The sequence below is a fragment of the Triticum aestivum genome, chromosome 2A, assembly GCF_018294505.1.
Source record: "Triticum aestivum cultivar Chinese Spring chromosome 2A, IWGSC CS RefSeq v2.1, whole genome shotgun sequence".
Taxonomy (NCBI): domain Eukaryota; kingdom Viridiplantae; phylum Streptophyta; class Magnoliopsida; order Poales; family Poaceae; genus Triticum; species Triticum aestivum.
In genome coordinates this window covers 415,202,752-415,228,713 of record NC_057797.1, presented here as the reverse complement: position 1 = coordinate 415,228,713, position 25,962 = coordinate 415,202,752, and the positions used below count along the sequence as shown (strand labels likewise).

General features: G+C 47.8%; 1 protein-coding gene across 1 annotated transcript; it reads left to right on the top strand.

The window, feature by feature from the left end:
* Positions 1 to 14,079: 14,079 nt before the first annotated feature.
* LOC123188851 (protein LONGIFOLIA 1) lies at positions 14,080 to 20,332 on the top strand. The gene is made up of 5 exons (XM_044601123.1): positions 14,080 to 14,572; positions 15,950 to 16,017; positions 16,106 to 18,178; positions 18,520 to 18,670; positions 19,264 to 20,332. Exons 1-5 carry the CDS (start codon positions 14,425 to 14,427, stop codon positions 20,043 to 20,045), a joined length of 3,222 nt encoding a protein of 1,073 aa, XP_044457058.1. The 5' UTR covers positions 14,080 to 14,424; the 3' UTR covers positions 20,046 to 20,332.
* Positions 20,333 to 25,962: the final 5,630 nt, after the last annotated feature.

Genomic DNA, 25,962 nt, shown 5'->3' with positions numbered 1-25,962 from the left:
ACAACCCCCTCTTCCTCCCCACCGCTCCACAGCTCCCCGGAAGCCCTGCATCGCCGCCACGTCGCCGTTCCCCTCTTCGGGCTCCGATCATCGTCGCCGTCGAATTCGTCGTCTCCGGCGCGTCCCCGAGCCCGCTTCGACGCCCACTGCAACCGCGGTGAGCCCCCGGATCGTTTCCCCCTTCTCCCCTGGTCTCTCCCGACCTCTAGGCCCTAGCCCCACCTTGGCCGAGAGCTCCACGCCGCCGGCGATGTCGCCGTCGTGGCCACGGTCACCGTAGCACCCAACCGAGCACACTGTCGTGCTCTACACCTCACTAGGATCACGCAGCACACACTAACGCCTCCCCAAACCCTCTGCAACATCGATCTCGACCGCACCCGAACTCCGGCCGCCGCAGCCGAGCTCGCCGCCGTCAACTCCGGCCACCCCGAGCCCAACCACCACCACCAATAGTCGCGGCTCAACCTCAGCAACACGTAGATGCCTTCCGCCGTCCATTTGGTTGCCGGAATGGCAAAAAGCACTTTCGCCGCCGTCTCGGACCTCGCCGGCGTCATGTTGCCGGTGGGGTTTGACTTGTCCGACCTGGGGTTTGACCCCCCCAGGGTCACTGACGCGTGGGCCCTGTCGGCCAGGTGGTTAGATTAACGCTAACTACTGTTAGTCAACCCCCCCTGACACTGACAGTGGGCCCCAGCGCCACTAATCCCTAATTAGGATAAATTTAAACCTGTTTAACCCCCCCTGTCACTGACGTGTGGCCCCCACACGTCAGGTTTGACTTCAGCCAGCCACAGTTGACCACTGACGTCATGCTGACGTCATGCTGGCGCAATAATTATATTTCTGGATTTAAATTAAATCAGGAAATTCCAGAATATTATTTAAACTTCAAAAATTCATAACTTTTATTCTGTAACTCCAAATTGGACAAATTATATATGAAAAATGATCAGAAAAATCCAATCTATCCATCTGTACTATTTTCATGCATGATCAAACAAGTTAAATTGATGTTTTAAGCAGAACAAGGAAAAGCACTTTAAAAGGCCATGTTTGAGTTTGAAATTTGAATCTTTGATTCAAATTTGTTCAAACCCTTCTGGTTTTAGTTGCATTAGCCCAACACACTCATATTGCCATGTTTCATGCATGCATCATATTGTTGCACATTGTTTGGTGATGCTTGTGTATCGATGTCCCTTGCGACAGGTTCTGCCCCCGAGGAATATCGTGATTACCCTAACGAAGAACCATATCAGTGCATCGAACCATCAGGCAAGCAACCAACCATTTGATCATATCGATACAATCCCATGTTCTCGCTCCTGCTCTCTTTTACTGCATTAAGACAACGCGATTCAAACTGCTGTGTGCTACGGTAGTTGAACCCATTTCCTCTGCATGACCTGTCATTGCCACAGTAACTAGATGAAACCCACTAGCATGTGTAGGAGTTGATTGAGCCATATGTATGTGTTGTTCCTACCTTGCTATGCCTGCTATGCTTAGAGTCGTGTCAGGTCTGGTTCATCTGGGTGATGAGCTAGAGTGAAATGTTATGTTGGTAATGAGAATGGTGTGGTGAACACGATTTGGTAAAGGTATCGATGAGAGGCCATGTAGGAGTACATGGTGGGTTGTTTCATTGAAGCCGACCTTAAGCACTGAGATCTGTATGTGTGATTTAAGAACAGCTACTACCATGCATTGGGCCCGAAACCAATGGACCCTCTCGGCTTCTTATTCACCCTAGTTCTCCGTCCAGGAGTTGCAAGTAGTTTCTGGTGTTTGTAGCCTACTGGAGGCCGTGGACAGCGCTGACCGTAGGGGTGGGCTGTGATGCGGTAGGTACGTGGCCGGGTGTACCGAATACCCGTTAGGTATCTCGGGAACCCTGTTCACATCGTTCGGGGCCGTATGGGAAACCTCGGCCGGACTCCCTGCGGATGGAACCTGAATAGGCGATAAACCTGGACTGGAGGCTTAGGTGATTAGGTAGGTCGTGGCCGACACCCACGTTGGGCTTCCGCTTGAAGGTTGCCGAGTACATGTCGTGTAAGCGACGGTAAGTGGTGAGAGCGTGTATGAAGAAGTACACCCCTGCAGGGTTAACATGATCTATTCGAATAGCCGCGTCCGCGGTAAAGGACTACTTGGTTGCCTATACAGTTCATAGACAAGTAAATGGAAACTACTAAAAGCCTCAAGATAAGTGTGAGTGCCGAGGATGGCTCTTCCGTAGGAAGACGGAGGTGGATCCTCGGTAGTGTATTGAAGTGGTGAGTAGTGGACTCGTGTGCGCAAAACATTTCAAGTTGGGGTATCGTAGGATAGCCTAGCCAAGAGTCAAAGCTGGCTTGCTGCAATAACTCCACCAACCCTTCTTGATACTATGCATGTATGTAGGATCTGATGTAAGTCTTGCTGAGTACCTTTGTACTCATGTTGCTATAATCTACATTTTTACAGAAGACGCTGCAACCCCTTCTGATGGGTTCTATGTAGACGTTGACATCAACGAGTAGGCTAAAGACCCAGGTGGTGACCCTGAGCTTGTGATGGACCACGTAGTATAGCTAGGCTTTCCAAGCCTCTTTTATTTTACTAGTTGTCTGTACCCAGACAATGTACTTCCGCTGCTGGCTTGTATGACTGTATGACTTGTATGTTGGGTCGTGAGACCCGTACCTTTGTGAATGTTATGTATGGCTCCCTGAGCCTTAAATAAAGTACTTGTGTCATAGAGTCATGTTGTGATGCTTCGTTGTATTTGCACATATCGAGCATATTGTGTGTATGATTGAAATGCTTGGTATGTGTGGGATCTGACTATCTAGTTGTTTATCTTTAGTAGCCTCTCTTACCGGGAAATGTCTCCTAGTGTTACCGCTGAGCCATGGTAGCTTGCTACTGCTCTGGAACACTTAGGCTGGCCGGCATGTGTCCTTCTTCGTTCCTGTGTCTGTCCCTTCGGGGAAATGTCACGCTTTGAGTACCGGAGTCCTGTTAGCCCGCTACAGCCCGGTTTACCGGAGTCCTGCTAGCCCAGTGCTACAGCCCGGACCCACTTGCTGATGACCGACACGTTCGAAGCTGGGTCATGGATGCCTGTCCCTGTAAGTCTGTGCCACTTTGGGTTTACGACTAGTCATGTCAGCCCGGGCTCCTTATCATATGGATGCTAGCGACACTATCATATACGTGAGCCAAAAGGCGCAAACGGTCCCGGGAAAAGGTAAGACGACACCCGTGGGGATACCGTGCGTGAGGCCGCAAAGTGATATGAGGTGTTACCAGCTAGATCGATGTGACATCGAGTCGGGGTCCTGACAGCGTTGGCATCAGAGCCGGACTGCCTGTAGGTTCTCCAAGCCAAACTGGTCGATGTTGAGTCTAGAAATTCTTTAGTTATATGTAGGGGAATTGTTTGTGGGATGGAACGTAAGGCTCTTTTACTCCTTATACCTTATGACTTTCTGATCTGAGTCAGTCCATTCTTCCACCGGGGGTTAAGGAATTAGGATCTATTCTCTCTATCAGGATCACGTGTTACTAATCAGTAGTACCTTATAAGTTTGATGGATACAAGCCTAGTTCAGTTCTACTACCACATTATGTTGCCAGAATGGTTTCAGAACTTTGATATGATGATGTTGAGTGTGTACGAAATCCTTTGTCAAATGTCTCAAAATCCTTTTTGAGCATTTACAGCTGTTATGCTGCCGAAATTTTGCTAGAAATTCTAATGCCTTTGCATTATGATTGTGCTTTCAGATGGCCACTCGCGACCTTAATCAAGTGGTTCGCCTGACTCGATGCCTAGATGTACCCGGCCATACTGCTAAGTTGGTCAGGGTAATGACTGAGGCTGGATACCGCTGGTATCCTGAGTACACGGTCGAAGAGCAATTCCGGGACTTCAATCAAAGCCAGTATCTCTGCACTGTCAGGATATTTCCATCTTATCCTGGATCCACCGAGCCTCTTCACTGTTCCTATGGACTCGGGGTTACTATTGAGATGGCTGTGCAGGACGCCGCCTACTCTATGATGACCATTATGCGAGTCAGATCTGGTTTATTTCGGGACTCTGATTTCCGGTATATGCCAGGATCACTTCCGGGAGCACAAGGATATCTCCAGGCTATCTATGCTGACTCCACTCAGGAGGATTCACGGACTCGCACCACTGCTGAGATGCTCGAGGATAAGGACCGTGAAAATCGGGCCTTGAGGTTAGAGCTCTTCAATACCCGTGCTGACCACTGGGCCACTTTGACTCGGTTCGCACCGGCGGTGCAAGCTGGATATTCAGATATGCGCGATCTCTATCCTGTGAGATCTGCTCTGCCAGACGTGATGGTTTGGCGTGATGTAGGAGGCATCACCCCACCTCGCGGTCCCCGCAGGCCACCGTTTGTTGGTCCAAGGCCTCATCCTAGCCCCTATGGTCCACAAGCTCCGCGAGACCGTCTGTTTCCGGATGATCATGTTGAACTTCCAGGCTATGGAGGTGACTTCTACGAGGACTACTACGGATCGGTCTGAGTTAGTGATAGTATCACTAGTTCGCACTAGCTGTGTCATCTATCGTCCCGCGTGACTCGTGGGATATGACCTAGTTTGTACTCCTTCCGGAGGTGTAGAAAAATAATGTATAGGAGCTTGGAATGCCTCCGATGAGATGTAATCCTTTTCTCACCGTAATAGTACTTTGTTTGGTCTTGTACTAAACCTTGTATGGTGTGTATGACGATGGAATAAAAGAAGCAGTTTCTGTATTTACCATGTCATACGGATGATCATCTTACATTCCGAATTATTCCTTACATTCTGTATCCTATGTCGGAATTTTATCGTTCTGACTAAATCATTGTCTTGTTACCTAGGATGGTCAACACGCGCGCTAACCCTGCTTCTCAAGAGCAGGCCGAAGGCAGTGAGGGCAGGAATGAAAATCTGCCTCATCCTCCTTCACTAGCCGAGGTTATGATGGAAGCTGAGAGAAACAAGCGGGAGACAAACCGTTTGTTGGAGCGTATTGAACAGAATACAGCACACCATCAGAGGGCTAACGTGGTGTCACTCAGTGATTTTATCAAATTGCATCCACCCACGTTCCACCACTCCGTCGAGCCTCTCGACGCTGATGACTGGCTTCGCAGTATCTCTCACAAGCTGCGTTCCGCGCTAGTAGCTGAGGCTGACAAGGTCACCTTTGCTGCATATCATCTTGAAGGCCCCGCCAGTCTATGGTGGGAGAATTATGGAGCCATGCGCCCAGCGGGCCATGTCACTACTTGGGCTGAGTTCAGCGAGGCTTTCCGTGAACATCACATTCCGGAGGGTCTCATGGACCGTAAACGTGAGGAATTCTGCAATTTCACCCAAGGCCGACTTTCTGTGGATGTCTATAGCAGGGAGTTTGGTAATCTCGCGCGATATGCAACTGAGGAAGTGTCTACTGACGCCAAGAAGCAAGCAAGGTTCCGTAAGGGCCTTAGTCCTGAGCTTCGCCGCGACCTCCGTCTGCATGAGTGCACATCTTTTTCGAAACTTGTCAACAAAGCCATCAGTGCTGAAACTGGTCAGACTGACTATGACGCAACACGCAAGCATGGCCGTGACATGGGTTCCTCATCCGGTGCTGGTCCTCAAAAGCGCCGCGTGTGGGTACCCAACACCGCCCTGCCACCCAGGTTCACACCGAGGCCATCCTTCCAGGCGCCTCGCCCTGTTCAACAGTCTGCACCGGCCAAGCCCTATGGGGGTCCAACCAACAATGCTCCTCCACGTACCAGTTCCGTGACTTGTTTCAAATGTGGGGAATCTGGTCACTATATGCGTGAGTGTCCCCAGACCAACCCCAATCAATCTGCTAAAGCTGTTGGCCGTGGCAAGCCGACAGGGAAAGTGTTTCATGCTAAACCGGTCACCGCTTCACGTGGCCATGTCAACTGTATCTCTGCCGAAGAAGCTCAAGAGGATCCCAACGTCGTTCTCGGTACGCTTCTTGTTAATTGCCACCCGGCATCTGTTCTTTTCGATACAGGAGCCTCTCATTCTTTTATATCCGAAAATTATGCTCGTTTGCATAACGTTGCATTCTGTGACATGCCATCCACTATGGAAATTTCTACTCCTGGGTCTAGATGGCAGACCTCTAGGGTAAGTTATGGAAATGAAATCCAAGTCGACAGACTTGTTTTCCTTGCATCTTTGATAGCCCTTAAATCTTCAGATATTAATATCATTTTGGGTATGGACTGGATGTCAGCTCATCAAGCCAAAATTGATTGCTTCTCTAGGACTGTTCAACTCACTCATCCTTCGGGGAAGATAGTCAATGTCTTGACCCGAATAGCCAAGCGACAATTATATTCTCTTAACGCCAGCCCTTTGCCAGACCTCGAGGACATTCCGGTAGTCCGTGACTTTCCGGATGTCTTCCCAGAGGAATTGCCAGGTGTTCCACCTGACAGGGATGTTGAGTTCGTAATAGACCTCATCCCCGGAACCGTTCCGATTGCTAGAAGACCCTATAAGATGGCACCCCTAGAACTAGCCGAGCTTAAGAAACAACTCGATGAGTCCTTGAAAAAGGGTTTCATCCGACCTAGTTCATCTCCGTGGGCTTGCCCCGTCCTATTCGTCAAGAAGAAGGATGGTACGGACCGGATGGTTGTAGATTACCGACCTGTCAATTTGGTCACAATCAAGAACAAATACCCGCTTCCCAGGATCAACGACCTGTATGATCAGCTCGCTGGATCCTCAGTCTTTTCCAAGATGGATTTGAGGTTGGGCTACCATCAAATCAAAATCAGAAACGGGGACATTCCTAAGACGGCCTTTGTTACTCGTTATGGCCAATACGAGTACACCGTCATGTCCTTCGGTTTAACCAACGCTCCAGCCACCTTTTCTCGGTTAATGAACTCAATCTTCATGGAGTATTTGGATAAGTTCGTCGTAGTTTATCTCGATGATATACTCATCTACTCCAAGAACGAGGAAGAACATGCCGAACATCTAAGGCTAGTGTTGCAGAAACTTCGAGAGCATCGCCTTTATGCCAAATTTTCTAAATGTGAATTCTGGTTGCCAGAAGTGACCTATCTGGGTCATGTAATATCTGGTAAAGGTATTGCTGTTAACCCTGAACGAGTTCAAGCCGTCCTTAATTGGACTCCACCTGAATCGGTCAAGCAAGTTCGGAGTTTTCTAGGCTTAGCGAGCTATTGCCGTCGCTTTGTCGAGAACTTCTCCAAAGTTGCCAAACCTCTAACCGAACTCCTCAAGAAAGATAAGAAGTTCGAATGGACTCCACAATGTGAGCACAGCTTTCAGGAACTGAAAAGACGCCTGACCTCTGCTCCCGTACTGGTACCGCCAGACTTCTCCAAGGACTTTGTTATCTACTGCGACGCCTCGCGACAAGGACTAGGTTGCATTCTTATGCAAGATCGACACGTAATTGCCTACGCTTCACGGCAATTGCACCCACATGAGGAGAATTATCCTACTCATGATCTAGAGCTTGCAGCCGTAGTCTATGCACTTAAGACCTGGCGACATTACCTCCTCGGTAATCGTTGCGAAATATTCACTGATCACCAAAGTCTGAAGTATATTTTCACCCAACCGGATTTGAATCTCAGGCAGAGACGTTGGGTTGAATTGATCACAGACTTCGACTTAGGAATAACCTACACCCCAGGGAAAGCCAACGTCATGGCTGATGCGCTAAGTCGTAAATCTTATTGTAACAACCTGATGTTACAACAAAGTCAACCGCTTCTCCATGAGGAATTTCGGAAGCTTAACCTTCACATTGTACCTCAAGGTTTTCTCTCCACCTTGGTGGCAAAACCTACCCTTACGGATCAGATTATCAAAGCACAGAAGGTAGATCCGGGAATCTCCCGCATCAAGAGAAACATTCAGAAAGGAATTGCGAATTGTTTCTCCATTAATGATCAAGGGGTCGTATACTTCGGGGAATCGACTAGTGGTTCCCAAAGTGCGCAACCTGAGGCGATTGATCCTTAAGGAAGCTCATGAATCTCCTCTCACCATTCATCCCGGTAGTACTAAGATGTATCAGGACCTACGCCAGAGGTTCTGGTGGACTAGGATGAAGAGAGAAATTGCTCAGTATATTGCTAATTGCGACGTCTGTCGTCGTGTAAAAGCAGAGCATCAACGGCCTGCTGGCACCCTTCAACCCTTAGCTATTCCTGAATGGAAATGGGATAAAATTGGTATGGATTTCATTACCGGTTTTCCCAGGACCAAGAGAGGGAATAATGCTATTTTCGTCGTGGTCGATCGTCTTTCCAAAGTAGCTCATTTCTTACCTGTTCGTGAGAGTATAACCGCTAGTCAGCTGGCAGATTTGTACATCTCCCGAATAGTGTCTCTCCATGGTGTTCCTTTGGAAATTAACTCGGATCGAGGAAGTCTTTTCACCTCTCGATTTTGGGAAAGTTTCCAAAATGCTATGGGAACCCGTCTCTCCTTTAGCACCGCTTTCCACCCTCAGTCGAGTGGTCAAGTGGAACGCGTCAACCAAATTCTAGAAGACATGCTTCGAGCCTCTGTTATCTCTTTCGGAATGGACTGGGAGAAGTGCCTTCCATTTGCCGAATTCGCTTACAACAACAGCTATCAATCTAGCTTGGGTAAAGCCCCTTTTGAAGTTCTCTATGGACGACGATGTCGAACACCCCTTAACTGGTCAGAGACCGGGGAAAGACAATTCTTTGGCCCGGATATGATTCAGGAAGCAGAAGATCAAGTTCGTATCGTTCGTGAAAAGTTGAAAACAGCCCAATCTCGTCAAAAGAGTCAATATGACCGAAAACATAGGGCTATGACTTTCGAGGTTGACGAGAAGGCTTATCTTCGGGTCACCCCTCTGAAGGGAACCCATCGTTTCGGTATCAAAGGCAAATTGGCTCCTCGTTACATTGGACCTTTTCGCATTCTTGCCAAACGAGGAGAAGTTGCCTACCAGTTGGAACTACCTCCGCACCTCTCCAGAGTTCACGATGTCTTCCACGTTTCTCAACTCAGGCGTTGCTTCTCGGATCCTATCCGTGAAGTGGACCACGAAACGCTTGATCTCCAAGATGATCTTACATATCGAGAGTACCCCATTCGTATCCTCGATCAAGCCGAACGTACCACGCGACGTCATAATATCAAGTTTCTCAAGGTTCAATGGTCGCACCATTCTGAGGATGAAGCAACTTGGGAAAGGGAGGATCGTCTTCGACTCGAGTATCCCGCCTTCTTCCCGGAGGAACCCAAATCTCGGGACGAGATTCTTTTGAGTGGGGGTGAGTTGTCACACCCTAGCTAGTCATGCATTAGAGTGTTGCATCATGTTTACTCTTTCATCAGAAACTTGAAATGGGGATGACAGAACCCCCAGTCCCCTCTGAAACCAACTAGGGTTACTAAAATAATTTTTCAATGAACCTGAAATGCCCTTCTAAAATGCCCATCATTTTTGTCTTGGTTCAGAACCTCTGCCAAAAATGGTGCACATTTTCCTAGGCCATCCTAGGGTTTTTGAATTAAATCATAAATATTTGAATTTGGGCATTTAAAATAATATAAAATATTTAAATGCTCAAATATCTCCAAACTAAAATGTTTCATGTTGGAAATAATCCAACTATGGGCCAGGAATAGTTTGGTGATTTTTGAAGTTGCCTAGGTATTTTATTAAATTCAACAAAGTTGCAGATATATTAAATAAAACAGAAACAGAAAAAAAGGGGAAAACTTACCTGGGCTCCTCCCTGTGCGGCCCAGCCAGCTGGCGGCCCAGCAAGCCAGCCCAGCCCACCACCGCCGTCGTCCTCCTGGCGCCAGTCGGCCAGGCGTGTGGCCGGCGCGCGCGCACGGCCGGAGCGCCACGCCACCAGCTCGTCTGCCTGCCTCCCCCGCCAGCGCGACGCCGCGGCGCTTCTTCTCGGTGCCGCCCCGATCCCCTGGCCTTATCCCCCTCTCTCTCCCGTGCTGCTCCCTCTCTCTCTCTCACGGCCGAACACCACCGTCGCCGCCGTTCGCCGTAGCAGCCATCTCCGGCCACCCCTCGCTCCCCCGACTAGCTCAGAAGCTCCGCCACAACCCCCTCTTCCTCCCCACCGCTCCACAGCTCCCGGAAGCCCTGCATCGCCGCCACGTCGCCGTTCCCCTCTTCGGGCTCCGATCATCGTCGCCGTCGAATTCGTCGTCTCCGGCGCGTCCCCGAGCCCGCTTCGACGCCCACTGCAACCGCGGTGAGCCCCCGGATCGTTTCCCCCTTCTCCCCTGGTCTCTCCCGACCTCTAGGCCCTAGCCCCACCTTGGCCGAGAGCTCCACGCCGCCGGCGATGTCGCCGTCGTGGCCACGGTCACCGTAGCACCCAACCGAGCACACTATCGTGCTCTACACCTCACTAGGATCACGCAGCACACACTAACGCCTCCCCAAACCCTCTGCAACATCGATTCCGACCGCACCCGAACTCCGGCCGCCGCAGCCGAGCTCGCCGCCGTCAACTCCGGCCACCCCGAGCCCAACCACCACCACCAATAGTCGCGGCTCAACCTCAGCAACACGTAGATGCCTTCCGCCGTCCATTTGGTTGCCGGAATGGCAAAAAGCACTTTCGCCGCCGTCTCGGACCTCGCCGGCGTCATGTCGCCGGTGGGGTTTGACTTGTCCGACCTGGGGTTTGACCCCCCAGGGTCACTGACGCGTGGGCCCTGTCGGCCAGGTGGTTAGATTAGCGCTAACTACTGTTAGTCAACCCCCCCTGACACTGACAGTGGGCCCCAGCGCCACTAATCCCTAATTAGGATTAATTTAAACCTGTTTAACCCCCCCTGTCACTGACGTGTGGCCCCCACACGTCAGGTTTGACTTCAGCCAGCCGCAGTTGACCACTGACGTCATGCTGACGTCATGCTGGCGCAATAATTATATTTCTGGATTTAAATTAAATCAGGAAATTCCAGAATATTATTTAAACTTCAAAAATTCATAACTTTTATTCTGTAACTCCAAATTGGACAAATTATATATGAAAAATGATCAGAAAAATCCAATCTATCCATCTGTACTATTTTCATGCATGATCAAACAAGTTAAATTGATGTTTTAAGCAGAACAAGGAAAAGCACTTTAAAAGGCCATGTTTGAGTTTGAAATTTGAATCTTTGATTCAAATTTGTTCAAACCCTTCTGGTTTTAGTTGCATTAGCCCAACACACTCATATTGCCATGTTTCATGCATGCATCATATTGTTGCACATTGTTTGGTGATGCTTGTGTATCGATGTCCTTTGCGACAGGTTCTGCCCCCGAGGAGTACCGTGATTACCCTAACGAAGAACCATATCAGTGCATCGAACCATCAGGCAAGCAACCAACCATTTGATCATATCGATACAATCCCATGTTCTCGCTCCTGCTCTCTTTTACTGCATTAAGACAACGCGATTCAAACTGCTGTGTGCTACGGTAGTTGAACCCATTTCCTCTGCATGACCTGTCATTGCCACAGTAACTAGATGAAACCCACTAGCATGTGTAGGAGTTGATTGAGCCATATGTATGTGTTGTTCCTACCTTGCTATGCCTGCTATGCTTAGAGTCGTGTCAGGTCTGGTTCATCTGGGTGATGGGCTAGAGTGAAATGATTATGTCGGTAATGAGAGTGGTGTGGTGAACACGATTTGGTAAAGGTATCGATGAGAGGCCATGTAGGAGTACATGGTGGGTTGTTTCATTGAAGCCGACCTTAAGCACTGAGATCTGTATGTGTGATTTAAGAATCAGCTACTACCATGCATTGGGCCCGAAACCAATGGACCCTCTCGGCTTCTTATTCACCCTAGTTCTCCGTCCAGGAGTTGCAAGTAGTTTCTGGTGTTTGTAGCCTACTGGAGGCCGTGGACAGCGCTGACCGTAGGGGTGGGCTGTGATGCGGTAGGTACGTGGCCGGGTGTACCGAATACCCGTTAGGTATCTCGGGAACCCTGTTCACATCGTTCGGGGCCGTATGGGAAACCTCGGCCGGACTCCCTGCGGATGGAACCTGAATAGGCGATAAACCTGGACTGGAGGCTTAGGTGATTAGGTAGGTCGTGGCCGACACCCACGTTGGGCTTCCGCTTGAAGGTTGCCGAGTACATGTCGTGTAAACGACGGTAAGTGGTGAGAGCGTGTATGAAGAAGTACACCCCTGCAGGGTTAACATGATCTATTCGAATAGCCGCGTCCGCGGTAAAGGACTACTTGGTTGCCTATACAGTTCATAGACAAGTAAATGGAAACTACTAAAAGCCTCAAGATAAGTGTGAGTGCCGAGGATGGCTCTTCCGTAGGAAGACGGAGGTGGATCCTCGGTAGTGTATTGAAGTGGTGAGTAGTGGACTCGTGTGCGCAAAACATTTCAAGTTGGAGTATCGTAGGATAGCCTAGCCAAGAGTCAAAGCTGGCTTGCTGCAATAACTCCACCAACCCTTCTTGATACTATGCATGTATGTAGGATCTGATGTAAGTCTTGCTGAGTACCTTTGTACTCATGTTGCTATAATCTACATTTTTACAGAAGACGCTGCAACCCCTTCTGATGGGTTCTATGTAGACGTTGACATCAACGAGTAGGCTAAAGACCCAGGTGGTGACCCTGAGCTTGTGATGGACCACGTAGTATAGCTAGGCTTTCCAAGCCTCTTTTATTTTACTAGTTGTCTGTACCCAGACAATGTACTTCCGCTGCTGGCTTGTATGACTGTATGACTTGTATGTTGGGTCGTGAGACCCGTACCTTTGTGAATGTTATGTATGGCTCCCTGAGCCTTAAATAAAGTACTTGTGTCATAGAGTCATGTTGTGATGCTTCGTTGTATTTGCACATATCGAGCATATTGTGTGTATGATTGAAATGCTTGGTATGTGTGGGATCTGACTATCTAGTTGTTTATCTTTAGTAGCCTCTCTTACCGGGAAATGTCTCCTAGTGTTACCGCTGAGCCATGGTAGCTTGCTACTGCTCTGGAACACTTAGGCTGGCCGGCATGTGTCCTTCTTCGTTCCTGTGTCTGTCCCTTCGGGGAAATGTCACGCTTTGAGTACCGGAGTCCTGTTAGCCCGCTACAGCCCGGTTTACCGGAGTCCTGCTAGCCCAGTGCTACAGCCCGGACCCACTTGCTGATGACCGACACGTTCGAAGCTGGGTCATGGATGCCTGTCCCTGTAAGTCTGTGCCACTTTGGGTTTACGACTAGTCATGTCAGCCCGGGCTCCTTATCATATGGATGCTAGCGACACTATCATATACGTGAGCCAAAAGGCGCAAACGGTCCCGGGAAAAGGTAAGACGACACCCGTGGGGATACCATGCGTGAGGCCGCAAAGTGATATGAGGTGTTACCAGCTAGATCGATGTGACATTGAGTCGGGGTCCTGACACGTGGGCACTTGCAAAATGACAAACTGATGTTGACTCCTTCTCAGGGGCGATTCTACCGGGGGAGGGCTTTAACAGGCTCAAGCCCCCCTTCTAAAATTTGTTTCTACTACTAGTTTTAAGGCCCAGCCCAACTACTTGCAGGCCCAATCCAACACATATTTGCATGACCCAGGTAGCCCAGCCCGCCCTCTATTTTTTTCTAGATTCGTCACTGCTCCTTCTCACATACACACACATACACATACAGAGAGATGAGAGAGAGGAGACGGACAAGTGGACAAGCATCTCTCTCTCTCATGGTGATGGTGGGTACAGGGCCTTGGAGCGGCACATGGGGTGCTGAGAAAGAGAACAAGGAACCCCCCGCCCCGTGCCCACCAGCTAGAGGCCACATCTCCTAATAGTTAGTTAGGTGGTTTGGTTTAGTTTAGTTTAGTTTATACACTGCCTGGAACGGAATGCCAGGTCCCAGTACAGTACAAGTACCCAAGTATACATATACGTCAGTCCTCCTTAACTGCATTTACCAGGACACCAGTAGTACTACTCACATTCTGGTAAAACGACCGGGTTAACAATGGCCCCCTCCTCCCCATTCTCATCCTCGCAACTCTTCCTTCCTTCCTTGTACAACTACTAGCGCTCCGCGTAGCGACTCCCAGTCCCAGTCGCAGCCATAGAGATAGAGCAGCCGAGCAGCAAAAACAAGACGTCCACCCTCCATCAGCTACCTCGAGTCCCAGAGCGGTGAGGGCGGTCATGCCCCTCACGCTCACAACATCTCCTTCTCTCCCTCTGGGCTGGCTCCCCTCCTTACAAGAAAACACCATGATTGAGCTACCACACTGCTGAGCTGGTAGCAAGGACCGCCGCTCGGTTTGCTTTGCTACTCCTCCTCCTCCTCCCTGCATTTTGGGGGTTTGGAAGAGGGGAGGAGGCGATGCCGGCCAAGTACCTGCAGGCGCTGGGAGAGGACAGGCGGCCGGACCTGCACCGCCAGATCGGCTGCGTCACCGGGATCCTGCAGGCCTTCGACCGCCGCTACCCCATCGCCGCCCACCACTCCCACAAGAGGCTTCTCCCCCCAGGTTACCATCTTCTCCTTCCTTCCCGCCGCACCTGCTCCGGCTTCTGCTTCTGCTTGCTTGCTCCAAACATGCATGGATTCATTCCGTCTCACCAATTCCTTGAAGCAATTGCGTTAATGTTCGTATGCCACCGTGGTATGATACGATAGATCAGGGCTCTGCTTTTGGAAGATAGATAGATCAGGGCTCTGCTTTAGTATGGTCTCACCACATGCTCCTGTTTTTTCGGCCTTCTTTCTTTCCACATTGAATCGCTAGGTGCTGCTGCCGATTGCCGAGATCTACTGTAGCCTTTTCCCCCTTTTTTGGGCGAGCCACCCAGATGCAGGAATTTAATTACTACTACCTACTTTAATATAGTAGGGTGGAGGCGGAGGGAAGTTTATTTCTGAATGAAATCTTTACTTCAGAATATTTTTTTTATCTGCACCGGCGCTGATTAGCCGGAAATTGGTCCCGGACGGCCGACAAAATATGTCACTATGTCATGCAGACAGATTAGACCCTGCTTCCGATAATAAAATCTAGTATCCGTAAACAGTTTTGCTAAGTCTCACTCGACGTTATGTCTGCTATAGAGCATGCTTGGATACGTTTTAGTCCCATGACTAAAAGTAGTGGGACTAAAACTTGCTAGTCTCACCCATGCTTGGATCCAAGTACTAAAGAGACTAAAATCTAGTTATTGAACATTTATTATCCTCCAAACCCTCCAATCCAGAACTAAGGAGAGGAATTAAATGAGGAGAGAGAGAGCTAATACATATTTTAGTAGGTTTCCCATGACTAAAAGATTTTAGCCTCAAGACTAGTCCTAGCCTCTCTTTAATCAGGGGTGCTTGGAACTTTAGCCTCTAAAAGAGACTATTTTTAGTCAGACTAAAAATAGTCCCTTGTATCCAAGCACCCTCATAGTCTTTCGATTTTGCATGGAGATTCGTACAAAAAAAATTCTTGAGTTTTTTCTTTTTCTTCTTATACTATATCACTTGACTAAGACTTGGTTAAGTCTTAGTTGAGTGAGACCTAGCCACACCCGTCTGTAAATGTTGACAACAATGAAAATGATTCCTCAAATTGGAAGAGGATTCTTTTCACAAAAAAAGTTTATATTTGGACAACGAATGACACTGACAATTTCTTCTTCTTTGGTGATAGTTCCTACTAGAAATGTGTAGTGTATATTTAGACAACAATGACAGTGACATTTTTGTTTCTCTTCTTTTATAATGCAACAGTATTGATCAACTTTTTCCTCTTGCTCGGGCCATGTATTTTTTCCATAAGAAGCAATATTTCCCTCTTTTCCTTTTTGAGGATTCAATGCATTTGTTTAGGCTGGCTCACCATTGAAAAACGTTTCACTTACTAAAACAGGCAATGCACTGTCAAGCAGCCCGAGCGTAGGGGAAGAGCGCACCAGATACGGACCCCAGATTGTTCTCGTGAGTCTCACTTGTCAATGTAAATGTACTCTTTCAACAGGCTTCCAGCCTTTCACAATTTTACTGACTTGCTGCAATCTGTATTCAGGACAAGAACTTCAGTAAAAGCTGGATCGAAAATCAAAGAGCAACGTCAACAATGGAGACCTCATCATCATCATGTTCATCGTTTTCCTCCCTTGATGGCAATAGGTCAACACAACAGGACCTATCCTCAACTGATCGGATGCTATTTCCGGAGAAACCATTCAAGTGCTCGCCGAGGCTCAAGAGCTCGCCTGAGAGTGACAATGGACCGGACTACCTCCTGGATGATACCCTCACCAACACGCCCTCAGCTCAATCCAGCCACCCGACTCTTGGTATAAGAAATCTGGTAAAGGATTCGATTTATAGAGATACTCGTGATTTGTCAGCCAGAACTTCCACAACGGAAGCAGTGGCAGATCACACATACAACCGTGGAGATCCAGCAACATGCTTGGATGAGTCCCCTAGCAGTGATATCCAAGGAAAGAGCAAGGGAACCATGGACATCAACGAGTCGCTCCGGGTGCTGGCCAAGCTCAGGGAGTCCTCTTGGAGTCCATCTGAATCTGGCCACCAACCAAGGCTGTCTTACGATGCTCCTCGGTTCTCATATGACGGGAGGGAATCGGCATCAAAACGTAGGGAGATGCCAAGATTGTCGCTGGACATCAAGGAAGGCCCTCTTAGGACCCGTGAAATGGACTCGCGGCCGAAGCCGAACATGGATGACACAGAAAGGAGTATCAGTTTCGGTTCTGATAAAGAATCCAATGCAGAGATCCAGAAAGAACAACCAGCAGCCTCTAAGCGTCTTCCAAGTGTCGTAGCAAAACTCATGGGTTTGGAGGAGTTGCCTGAGCCCAGCGACAACAAGGTGATATCACCACAGGCACCCAAATCAGTTCAAGAGAGGAAGCAAGAACATATACTGCTCCCTTTGAGCCTCTCCTCGCATAATGAGCCTGCTCGTAGGCAACACAGGAATCTGGATGCAACAATCAGGAATGTTCCTAACTCTAAGTTCCCAGCTGAAACTGCACCTTGGAAGCAGGAAAGGATCGTGCTACCGAGAAAATTGCCAAAAGGGTCCAAGGGGGCTCATGGAAAAGAGCAACCTGCTGCATCAGTTTACAGTGAGATAGAGAAACGACTCAATGACCTTGATTTTCAGCACTCAAACAAGGACCTGAGGGCACTCAAGCAGATCCTGGACTCGATGCAAGCAAAAGGACTGTTGCAGAACAAGAAACGTGAGGAAGCATCAATGCTCAAGTTATATGATGATGACTACAATAACCAAGAGGTGACTGATGCTAATCCGAGACTGAGCTGTAACACAAACTCCAATCAGATATCTGAAGGGGCCCCATCGCCATCAATGGAAGAAGAGAGCATTGCAGAAAAATTCTTTAAATCTCCTATTGTGATCATGAAGCCTGCAAATTCTGCAGACTTGTTAGGTGACGCAGATCCTCCTGTTGTTCCATTGAGGGGGCTCTCAGATTTACCGCAGCTGCGGACAGTCAATAGCACTGATAAAAGGAAAATGCCAAAGATCAATAGGGCAGCTGTTGAGCAACGTCTGAAATCTAGTCCAGCGGCGCCTGCTTCTCAACCCCTTGCTTCTGATAGGAGACCAAATGGAAGAAATGAAGTGATGAGCAGGAAACAGAAGTCTAGTTCCCAGTTGATGACTGAGAGCTCATCCAGAAGACAGCAGTTACCAAGAGACAATAATGGAATGCTAAAGCATAAAAACTCCACTAGCCCCAGATTACCACAGAAAAAGCTCGACATGGAGCGAAGGTCTAGATTGCCTGTTCCTTCTCCTGAGGCTAACAAGAACCAAAGGCAATCTGTGGATAAGAGTCACTTGGATACAGTATCACCCAGAAGCAAAGTTAGAAGAAAGCTTGCTCAAGGTGAAGATGGTCATCAAAATGTTGCAAAGAGCAGGACAAGAAGTCTTAACCAGCAAGGCGATGATATGTCTTTAATGTCGGATGGCAGTATGAGTGTTGTATCAGAGCTGGACATAGAAGTAACAAGTGCTGACAGATCTGCAGAAGTTAATGCATCGAGCTTCCAGCAAGGCAATCAAACTCCATTAGGAAGGAATCCACAAAAAGTGGTAAGCTATTTCTTCTTTCAAATTATCCTTCCATTCATCGAGAAAAGGTGTATTGGCTGTGTGCATCGTATGAGTGATGCAGAGGCCGGGTTTATCCCCTTTTCGGAAATATTTTTTTCGAGAAAAGGTGTATATTTCAAAGTTGTATTGGTGTGAAGATAGTATTATAATTTTTTTGCGACAAGATAACAATTGCTAATTCATCTTCATAAAACCGCAAAGATGCAAAAAGGATCTACATAGCAAACCCACCAGTCTGCTTTAATACTGAAGACTTGAAATATTACTAGTGCTCCATGCCACTTTTCTAATTATTCTTATGGTATTCATCTGTTGTTCAGAAAACCTTTTATGATGCAAACAAGGACCTGTCATCTATGGATCATGCAGCAGCTATCCCTGAGCGGCCAAGTCCAGTCTCTGTCTTGGACTATTCATTTGACCAGGAGAATTTTTTCCGTACCGGCAAGACCTCAAATTCACCTAATGTTGGTAAGATCAGCTAGTTCGCCAGCTTTGCTAACTTTGTTTCTTGACCATATAAACTTTTATTTTGAAAAGGAGGATCACCCCCGGCCTGTGCATCTGAATGATTCATGCAGCCATATTATTAAGCAAAAGGTCCCATGGAAACTGTGTTCCTTTAAAATACTCCCTCCGTCCGGAAATACTTGTCGGAGAAATGGATGTATCTAGATGTATTTTAGTTCTACATACATGTATTTTTTATCCATTTCTATGGCAAGTATTTCCAAACGGAGGGAGTAGAAAACTTGACTTTTGTTAGCGATAAAATGGAAAGATCTTAAAAGTTGTTCACTTTACTTCCTACTTCGGCATTTCAATCTCCCTAGGCCGGGGGATCATGAATCTCGTGATGTATACTCACTATCATGCTTGATGGATGTATATGTGCAACCGATAGTTCTTTTGCACAGCGCTAGTACCTTGGTCCACAGATAGAACTTCATGTTTACATGGTGGCATCTTTTGACCTGGATGTGGATTGATAGTGTAATGGCATATATGACTGGTGGATATTGGGTGTTTTCCAGTGGCTAATTTTTTTTCCTTGGAACTCTCAGATGATCAGCGACATCCATCAGATGCAAAGCCAACAAAGCCCACTGCTCAGTCCGAGAACAACAAGCTCGCAAATGTAGCGAGCCTTCTTCAGAAGCTCCAGCAATTGACTGTAAGCAAGGATGACGATGAGGCCCCTCCTGTGGATCACATTGCTTTCTTGTGTGAGACACAAATTCCGGACCACCGCTATGTGTCGGAGATCCTATTGGCCTCAGGCCTTCTGATGAAAGACCTAGGCACGGGCCTGTCGCAAATCCAGCTCCACGCCTCCGGCTACCCCATCAACCCTGACTTGTTCCTCGTGCTGGAGCAACGCAAGTCCGGATGGACCTCCAAACCTGAGGGCTTCCATCAAAGCAGAAGGTCCGACGACCCCAAGAGAGCTCACCGGAAGCTAATGTTCGATGCCGTGAACATGCTCCTCCTTGACAAGTTTGAGAAAAAAACCTCGGTCCATGCGGCTAGCTCGCTCACCGGAGCCAGGGAGGTGTCCAGCGGTCAGCAGCTGGTGAAGGCCATTTGCTCAGAGATCGAGTACCTGAAGACGGAGAGATCGCGGATGTGCCAGGAGAAGAGCAGCAGTGTGATACCTGACGCAGAGATCCTGCACAGGCTGGAAGGGTGGACGACGAGCTTCGGCCAGCAGCAGCTCCCTGGGATGATACTGGAGATCGAGAGGTCAATATTCAAGGAGCTCGTCGACGAGGTGGTTCGTGGCGAGGCTGCCGACGGACCACAGGCAAGGGCTGGCAGGCGCGGCAGGAGGCGCCTCTTCGCTTGACTTGAGTTGTCTCAAGATTTGGCTTGTCTGAAGAGAGGAGGTAAATAGGCTGGCGGGCTGTGTGAGGATTGAGTGTGGGCGAAACATGCATCTCAAGTAGGAGTGCATGTTTCGGACACCTACCTTGTTATTCCAAATGTTAACTTATATATAGTTGTTTTTAAACCAGACGGCGTTTCTCTCTGGAATTTAATTGTGTGTGATTCTGAACTCAAATAATTGCATGGATTTCGTAATTTGAAATAGTGTATAAACGGGTGCATATGAAAAACACCCGGACAAAGAAAGACAATTATAAGTGTGTGTGTGTGTGTGTGTGATCAGATGTTTGCTGTACAAAGCCCACATTGATCACCTCTGTACAGATTTTCTCAAATACATTTGGGATTTCACTGTGGTACATTTCCAGTTCAAAACCCTTTGCACCTACCACAAGTTTAATTAATCCAAACTCTCATGTTATAATAATCTAAATTCTTGTGGAGGACGTGGGCATAGCCCAGTGGTTGGGGGCGCATGATTGTAAACCTAACAACCAGAGTTCAATCCACGTCGGGGACGAATTTCTGGAATTTTCATGAGGGATGCTTCTTCTATATCAATAAAACCGTGGGTGCTAGTGCCCATGGAGTTTCATTTTTTTTTTAATTCTTGTGAATATACCATCAGAATTCAGAATTGTGGGCATTTTCTATGAAAGTGCTGTTGTTCTCACATGAGCTCGGGTGGACAGTAAATTTTTTATGAAAAACAAATTCAAGAATTTTTTTTTGGTGTGAAACATTGACAAATGTTTTCATAGCTTGCAAAATTCCATCATGAAACGACATCCATGGAAAACATGGCAAAGAAAACAAAATCGATGCTCCAAAATGCGTTTGAAAACACGGTTTTAGAGCATCGATTTTGATATATATTTTTTTGGCACATTTTCCACGAGTGTCATCTGGAGATGAAATTTTCCGAGCAATCAAAAAATTTGACAATGTTTCACACACAAGAAAAACAATTTGTTTTTCAATCTATTTTGTTTTTACTGTTCACCTGAGCTCACATGAGTTCGAGATCAGAACAACCGCGTTCGCATTTTTTATGCTTTTGAGAATCGATTTTGCCTTTCTCTCATATTTTCTTTTGAGAAAAGACATCCAAAGGGCATCTTATATTTGATGATTATCAAGCATCTTTGTACAATGAAAAAGATGATTATCAAGCATCTCTGTATAATGAAAAAGCAAAAACACACAAAACGATTAAAAAGTACACTAGCGGTCTTCTTCCTCCCGTTTTACGCCACTAGCTGTGTCGACGCACGACAATCTTTAGGATCAACAAGGCCCCTTGGTGGTTTGGCTATGGGAATCGCAGTACACAAAAAGCAGATCCAGCAAGTAAACACACAAGATTTACCTAGGTTCGGGCCGCTGTGAGGCATAAAACCCTTTTTTTTGCAAATAAGAGGCGCGAAACCCTATTCCTGCTTTGGTGGAATTATATGTGAAAAGATGCTCAAGTTACAAGACACCAAGCTTGCCGGTAAGGAGCTCGGGAAGGGCAACTACATAGTGCAAATGGGCAGAGTGTCGACCTTTGTAAAGGTTGCCATGGGCCTCTTTTCATAGATGAAAAAGGCTACCACAGTGGCAAAATGGTAAATACAGAAGCACATAGTGGCTACAGTACTATCATATCTAACTCTGATGGATTAGGACAAAACCAATAAATGCTCCGTTAGGTGTCACGCTAGGGAAGAATGTCGGCAAAGTCCATCTCCACCTGTATCCTTGGACAGGTGTCAACAAAGTTGCTTTTTCAACGACAGGCCAACACGGGTCCCGAGAAGCCCCACCTAACCACCGGCTCGCTCAATTGTTGGCAAGTCTATGACCATTGCCACAGTGGAGCGGTGGGGGGAAGTTTGCCAATCCGAAGCCTTATCGGCCTGAAGCCTGCCGACTTGTAGCTTGTCGGCATCTTGAGTCTTGATCTTCAGTACTTCTGTTAGTACTTCTCGATGACCTGCATGGAGGTCTTCTTCACGGTCTTGATAACCAAGTATTAAGTGTATTAGAGAGGCTATCCTCCGACAAGCCCTTGCCGCCTGGATGGCTTGAACTTTCTGCGCATTGTCAGGGTATGAACACCCATGTTCACACACATGTGAGGCGTTGTTGGGCTAGGCCCAAAACAATGCACGAACACACGTGGCAAATGATAACTATCCATAATGATAACTTTTACTGAACGCCCACGATGACGCATTAAATGCGGGACGTGGGAGAGGTGGAGCTAACCGACAACTAGTGGTTGTGCGGCTGCAAAAGCGTTGCCACGCCGAGCAGTGAAGAGCCACCAGCCCCGCGCCTTCCCCATAAAAAGGAATCCACGGATGCGGTGCTCAATCCACCGCTTCCTTTGCTCAGAATCTATCTCACGCGCCCACCTTCTTCTTCCTTGCGAGAACAGAGCACTCCGTCCCCGCGCCGCCCCGCTCGCGCTTCCCACCAAATCCACTTTCAACAATTGCCATGGCTCTGAAGAAGGCTGACCCAAAAGTGAAGAGGAGGAAAGCAGCCCTCGCTAAGCAGCGGAGGGAGAACATCATCTTCCTACTGACGACGCAGTACGCGTATGTATGAGCAAGGAAGACGAAGGACCATGAAGCCACAGAGGTGCTCCTAGGAGCCGTCTCCCACAGTGCTGATAAGTATCACTTCTTTGCCGGATATTTATACTGCGGGTTGTGCCCCCCTTCTCAATTTCTTCAATGAGATCATGAGGTCATACGGGTTCAGGTTGCTAGACTTTGCTCCCAATGCCATCACCCACACGTCTGTTTTTGCACATTTTTGTGAAAATTTTGTGGGGGTCGTGCCCAATGTGCCTCTGTTCCGCCATTTATTCATTCCCCGGACTGAGAAAGGTGATGCTCTCTCAGGCAGCATCACTTGGATCCCAAGGACAGGAATGAAGAAGCACTACCTCGACGACAAGCTACACATCAAGTGGCCTAAATGGAGGTCTGGATGGTGCTGGATTAAGCATGAGAACTTCCCGGCATACTGCGCTCCCAGAACCAGGAAGATCGAGAGGAACCCGTGCTAGAGCGACATGGGCCCTAATGACAACAAGCTTGGCGTTTCTCTAGAAAGAATCTTGATGCTCAAGGCTCTTGGGTTGACCATTGAGATGGTTGGTGCAGACTTCACCAGGCGCCGGATCGCTCCTGTGTAGAGAGAGGAGTCTGACAAGCTTGGGAGTATGGAAACCCTACCAACACGATGCCGCTGTACCCAGGCCTTCACAACACTTGGGCTGGCATGGAGCACTACTGACTTATTTGCCAGCTCTTCAATAGGGGCTGCAACTTCACCTTGCCGGAAGGAATCATCCCTCTTTGCAACAACACCGCCAAGGACTCCATGTTGGGTTTTGTAGTAATTTCAAAAAATTTCCTACGCACACGCAAGATCATGTGATGCATAGCAACGAGAGGGGAGAGTGTTGTCTACGTACCCACGCAGACCGACTGCGGAAGCGTTGACGCAATGTAGAGGAAGTAGTCGTACGTCTTCACGATCCAACCGATCAAGTACCGAAACTACGGCACCTCCGAGTTCGAGCACACGTTTAGCTCGATGACGATCCCCGGACTCCGATCCAGCAAAGTGTCGGGGAAGAGTTCCGTCAGCACGACGGCGTGGTGACGATCTTGATGCACTACAGCAGCAGGGCTTCACCTAAACTCCGCTACAGTATTATCGAGGAATATGGTGGCTGGGGGCACCGCACACGGCTAAGGAATAGATCACGTGGATCAACTTGTGTGTTCTAGGGTGCCTCTACCTCAGTATATAAAGGACCAAAGGGGGGGAGGCTGGCCGGCCACAAGGGGTGCGCCAGGAGAGTCCTACTCCCTCTGGGAGTAGGACCCCCCCCCCCCAAATCCTAGTTGGAATAGGATTCGTGGAGGGGGAAAAGAGAGGGAGGGGGCCGACCACCTCTCCTAGTCCTAATAGGACTAGGGGAAGGGGGAGGCGCGCAACCCATGTAGGGCTGCCTCTTCTCTTTTCCACTAAGGCCCATCATGGCCCATTTAACTCCCGGGGGGTTCCGGTAACCTTCCCGGTACTCCGGTAAAATCCCGATTTCACCCGGAACACTTCCGATATCCAAACATAGGCTTCCAATATATCAATCTTTATGTCTCGACCATTTCGAGACTCCTCGTCATGTCCGTGATCATATCCGGGACTCCGAACAACCTTCGGTACATCAAAATGCATAAACTCATAATATAACTATCATCGTAACCTTAAGTGTGCGGACCCTACGGGTTCGAGAACAATGTAGACATGACCGAGATACGTCTCCGGTCAATAACCAACAGCAGGACCTGGATGCCCATATTGGCTCCTACATATTCTACGAAGATCTTTATCGGTCAGACCGCATAACAACATACGTTGTTTCCTTTGTCATCGGTATGTTACTTGCCCGAGATTCGATCGTCGGTATCCAATACCTAGTTCAATCTCGTTACCGGCAAGTCTCTTTACTCGTTCTGTAATACATCATCCCGCAACTAACTCATTTAGTTGCAATGCTTGTAAGACTTAAGTGATGTGCATTACCGAGAGGGCCCAGAGATACCTCTCCGACAATCGGAGTGACAAATCCTAATCTCGAAATACGCCAACCCAACATGTACCTTTGGAGACACCTGTAGTACTCCTTTATAATCACCCAGTTACGTTGTGACGTTTGGTAGTACCCAAAGTGTTCCTCCGGTAAACGGGAGTTGCATAATCTCATAGTTATAGGAACATGTATAAGTCATGAAAAAAGCAATAGCAACATACAAAATGATCGGGTGCTAAGCTAATGGAATGGGTCATGTCAATCAGATCATTCTCTTAATGATGTGATCTCGTTAATCAAATAACAACTCATTGTTCATGGTTAGGAAACATAACCATCTTTGATTAACGAGCTAGTCAAGTAGAGGCATACTAGTGACACTTTGTTTGTCTATGTATTCACACATGTATTATGTTTCCGGTTAATACAATTCTAGCATGAATAATAAACATTTATCATGATTATAAGGAAATAAATAATAACTTTATTATTGCCTCTAGGGCATATTTCCTTCAGTCTCCCACTTGCACTATTGTCAATAATCTAGATTACACCGTAATGATTCTAACACCCATGGAGCCTTGGTGCTGATCATGTTTTGCTCGTGGAAGAGGCTTAGTCAACGGGTCTGCAACATTCAAATTCGTATGTATCTTGCAAATCTCTATGTCTCCCACCTGGACTAGATCCCGGATGGAATTGAAGCGTCTTGATGTGCTTGGTTCTCTTGTGAAATCTGGATTCCTTTGCTAAGGCAATTGCACCAGTATTGTCACAAAAGATTTTCATTTGACCCGATGCACTAGGTATGACACCTAGATCGGATATGAACTCCTTCATCCAGACTCCTTCATTTGCTGCTTCCGAAGCAGCTATGTACTCCGCTTCACATGTAGATCCCGCTATGACGCTTTGTTTAGAACTGCACCAACTGACAGCTCCACCGTTTAATGTAAACACGTATCCGGTTTGCGATTTAGAATCGTCCGGATCAGTGTCAAAGCTTGCATCAACGTAACCATTTACGACGAGCTCTTTGTCACCTCCATATACGAGAAGCATATCCTTAGTCCTTTTCAGGTATTTCAGGATGTTCTTGACCGCTGTCCAGTGATCCACTCCTGGATTACTTTGGTACCTCCCTGCTATACTTATAGCAAGGCACACATCAGGTCTGGTACACAGCATTGCATACATGATAGAGCCTATGGCTGAAGCATAGGGAACATCTTTCATTTTCTCTCTATCTTCTGCAGTGGTCGGGCATTGAGTCTTA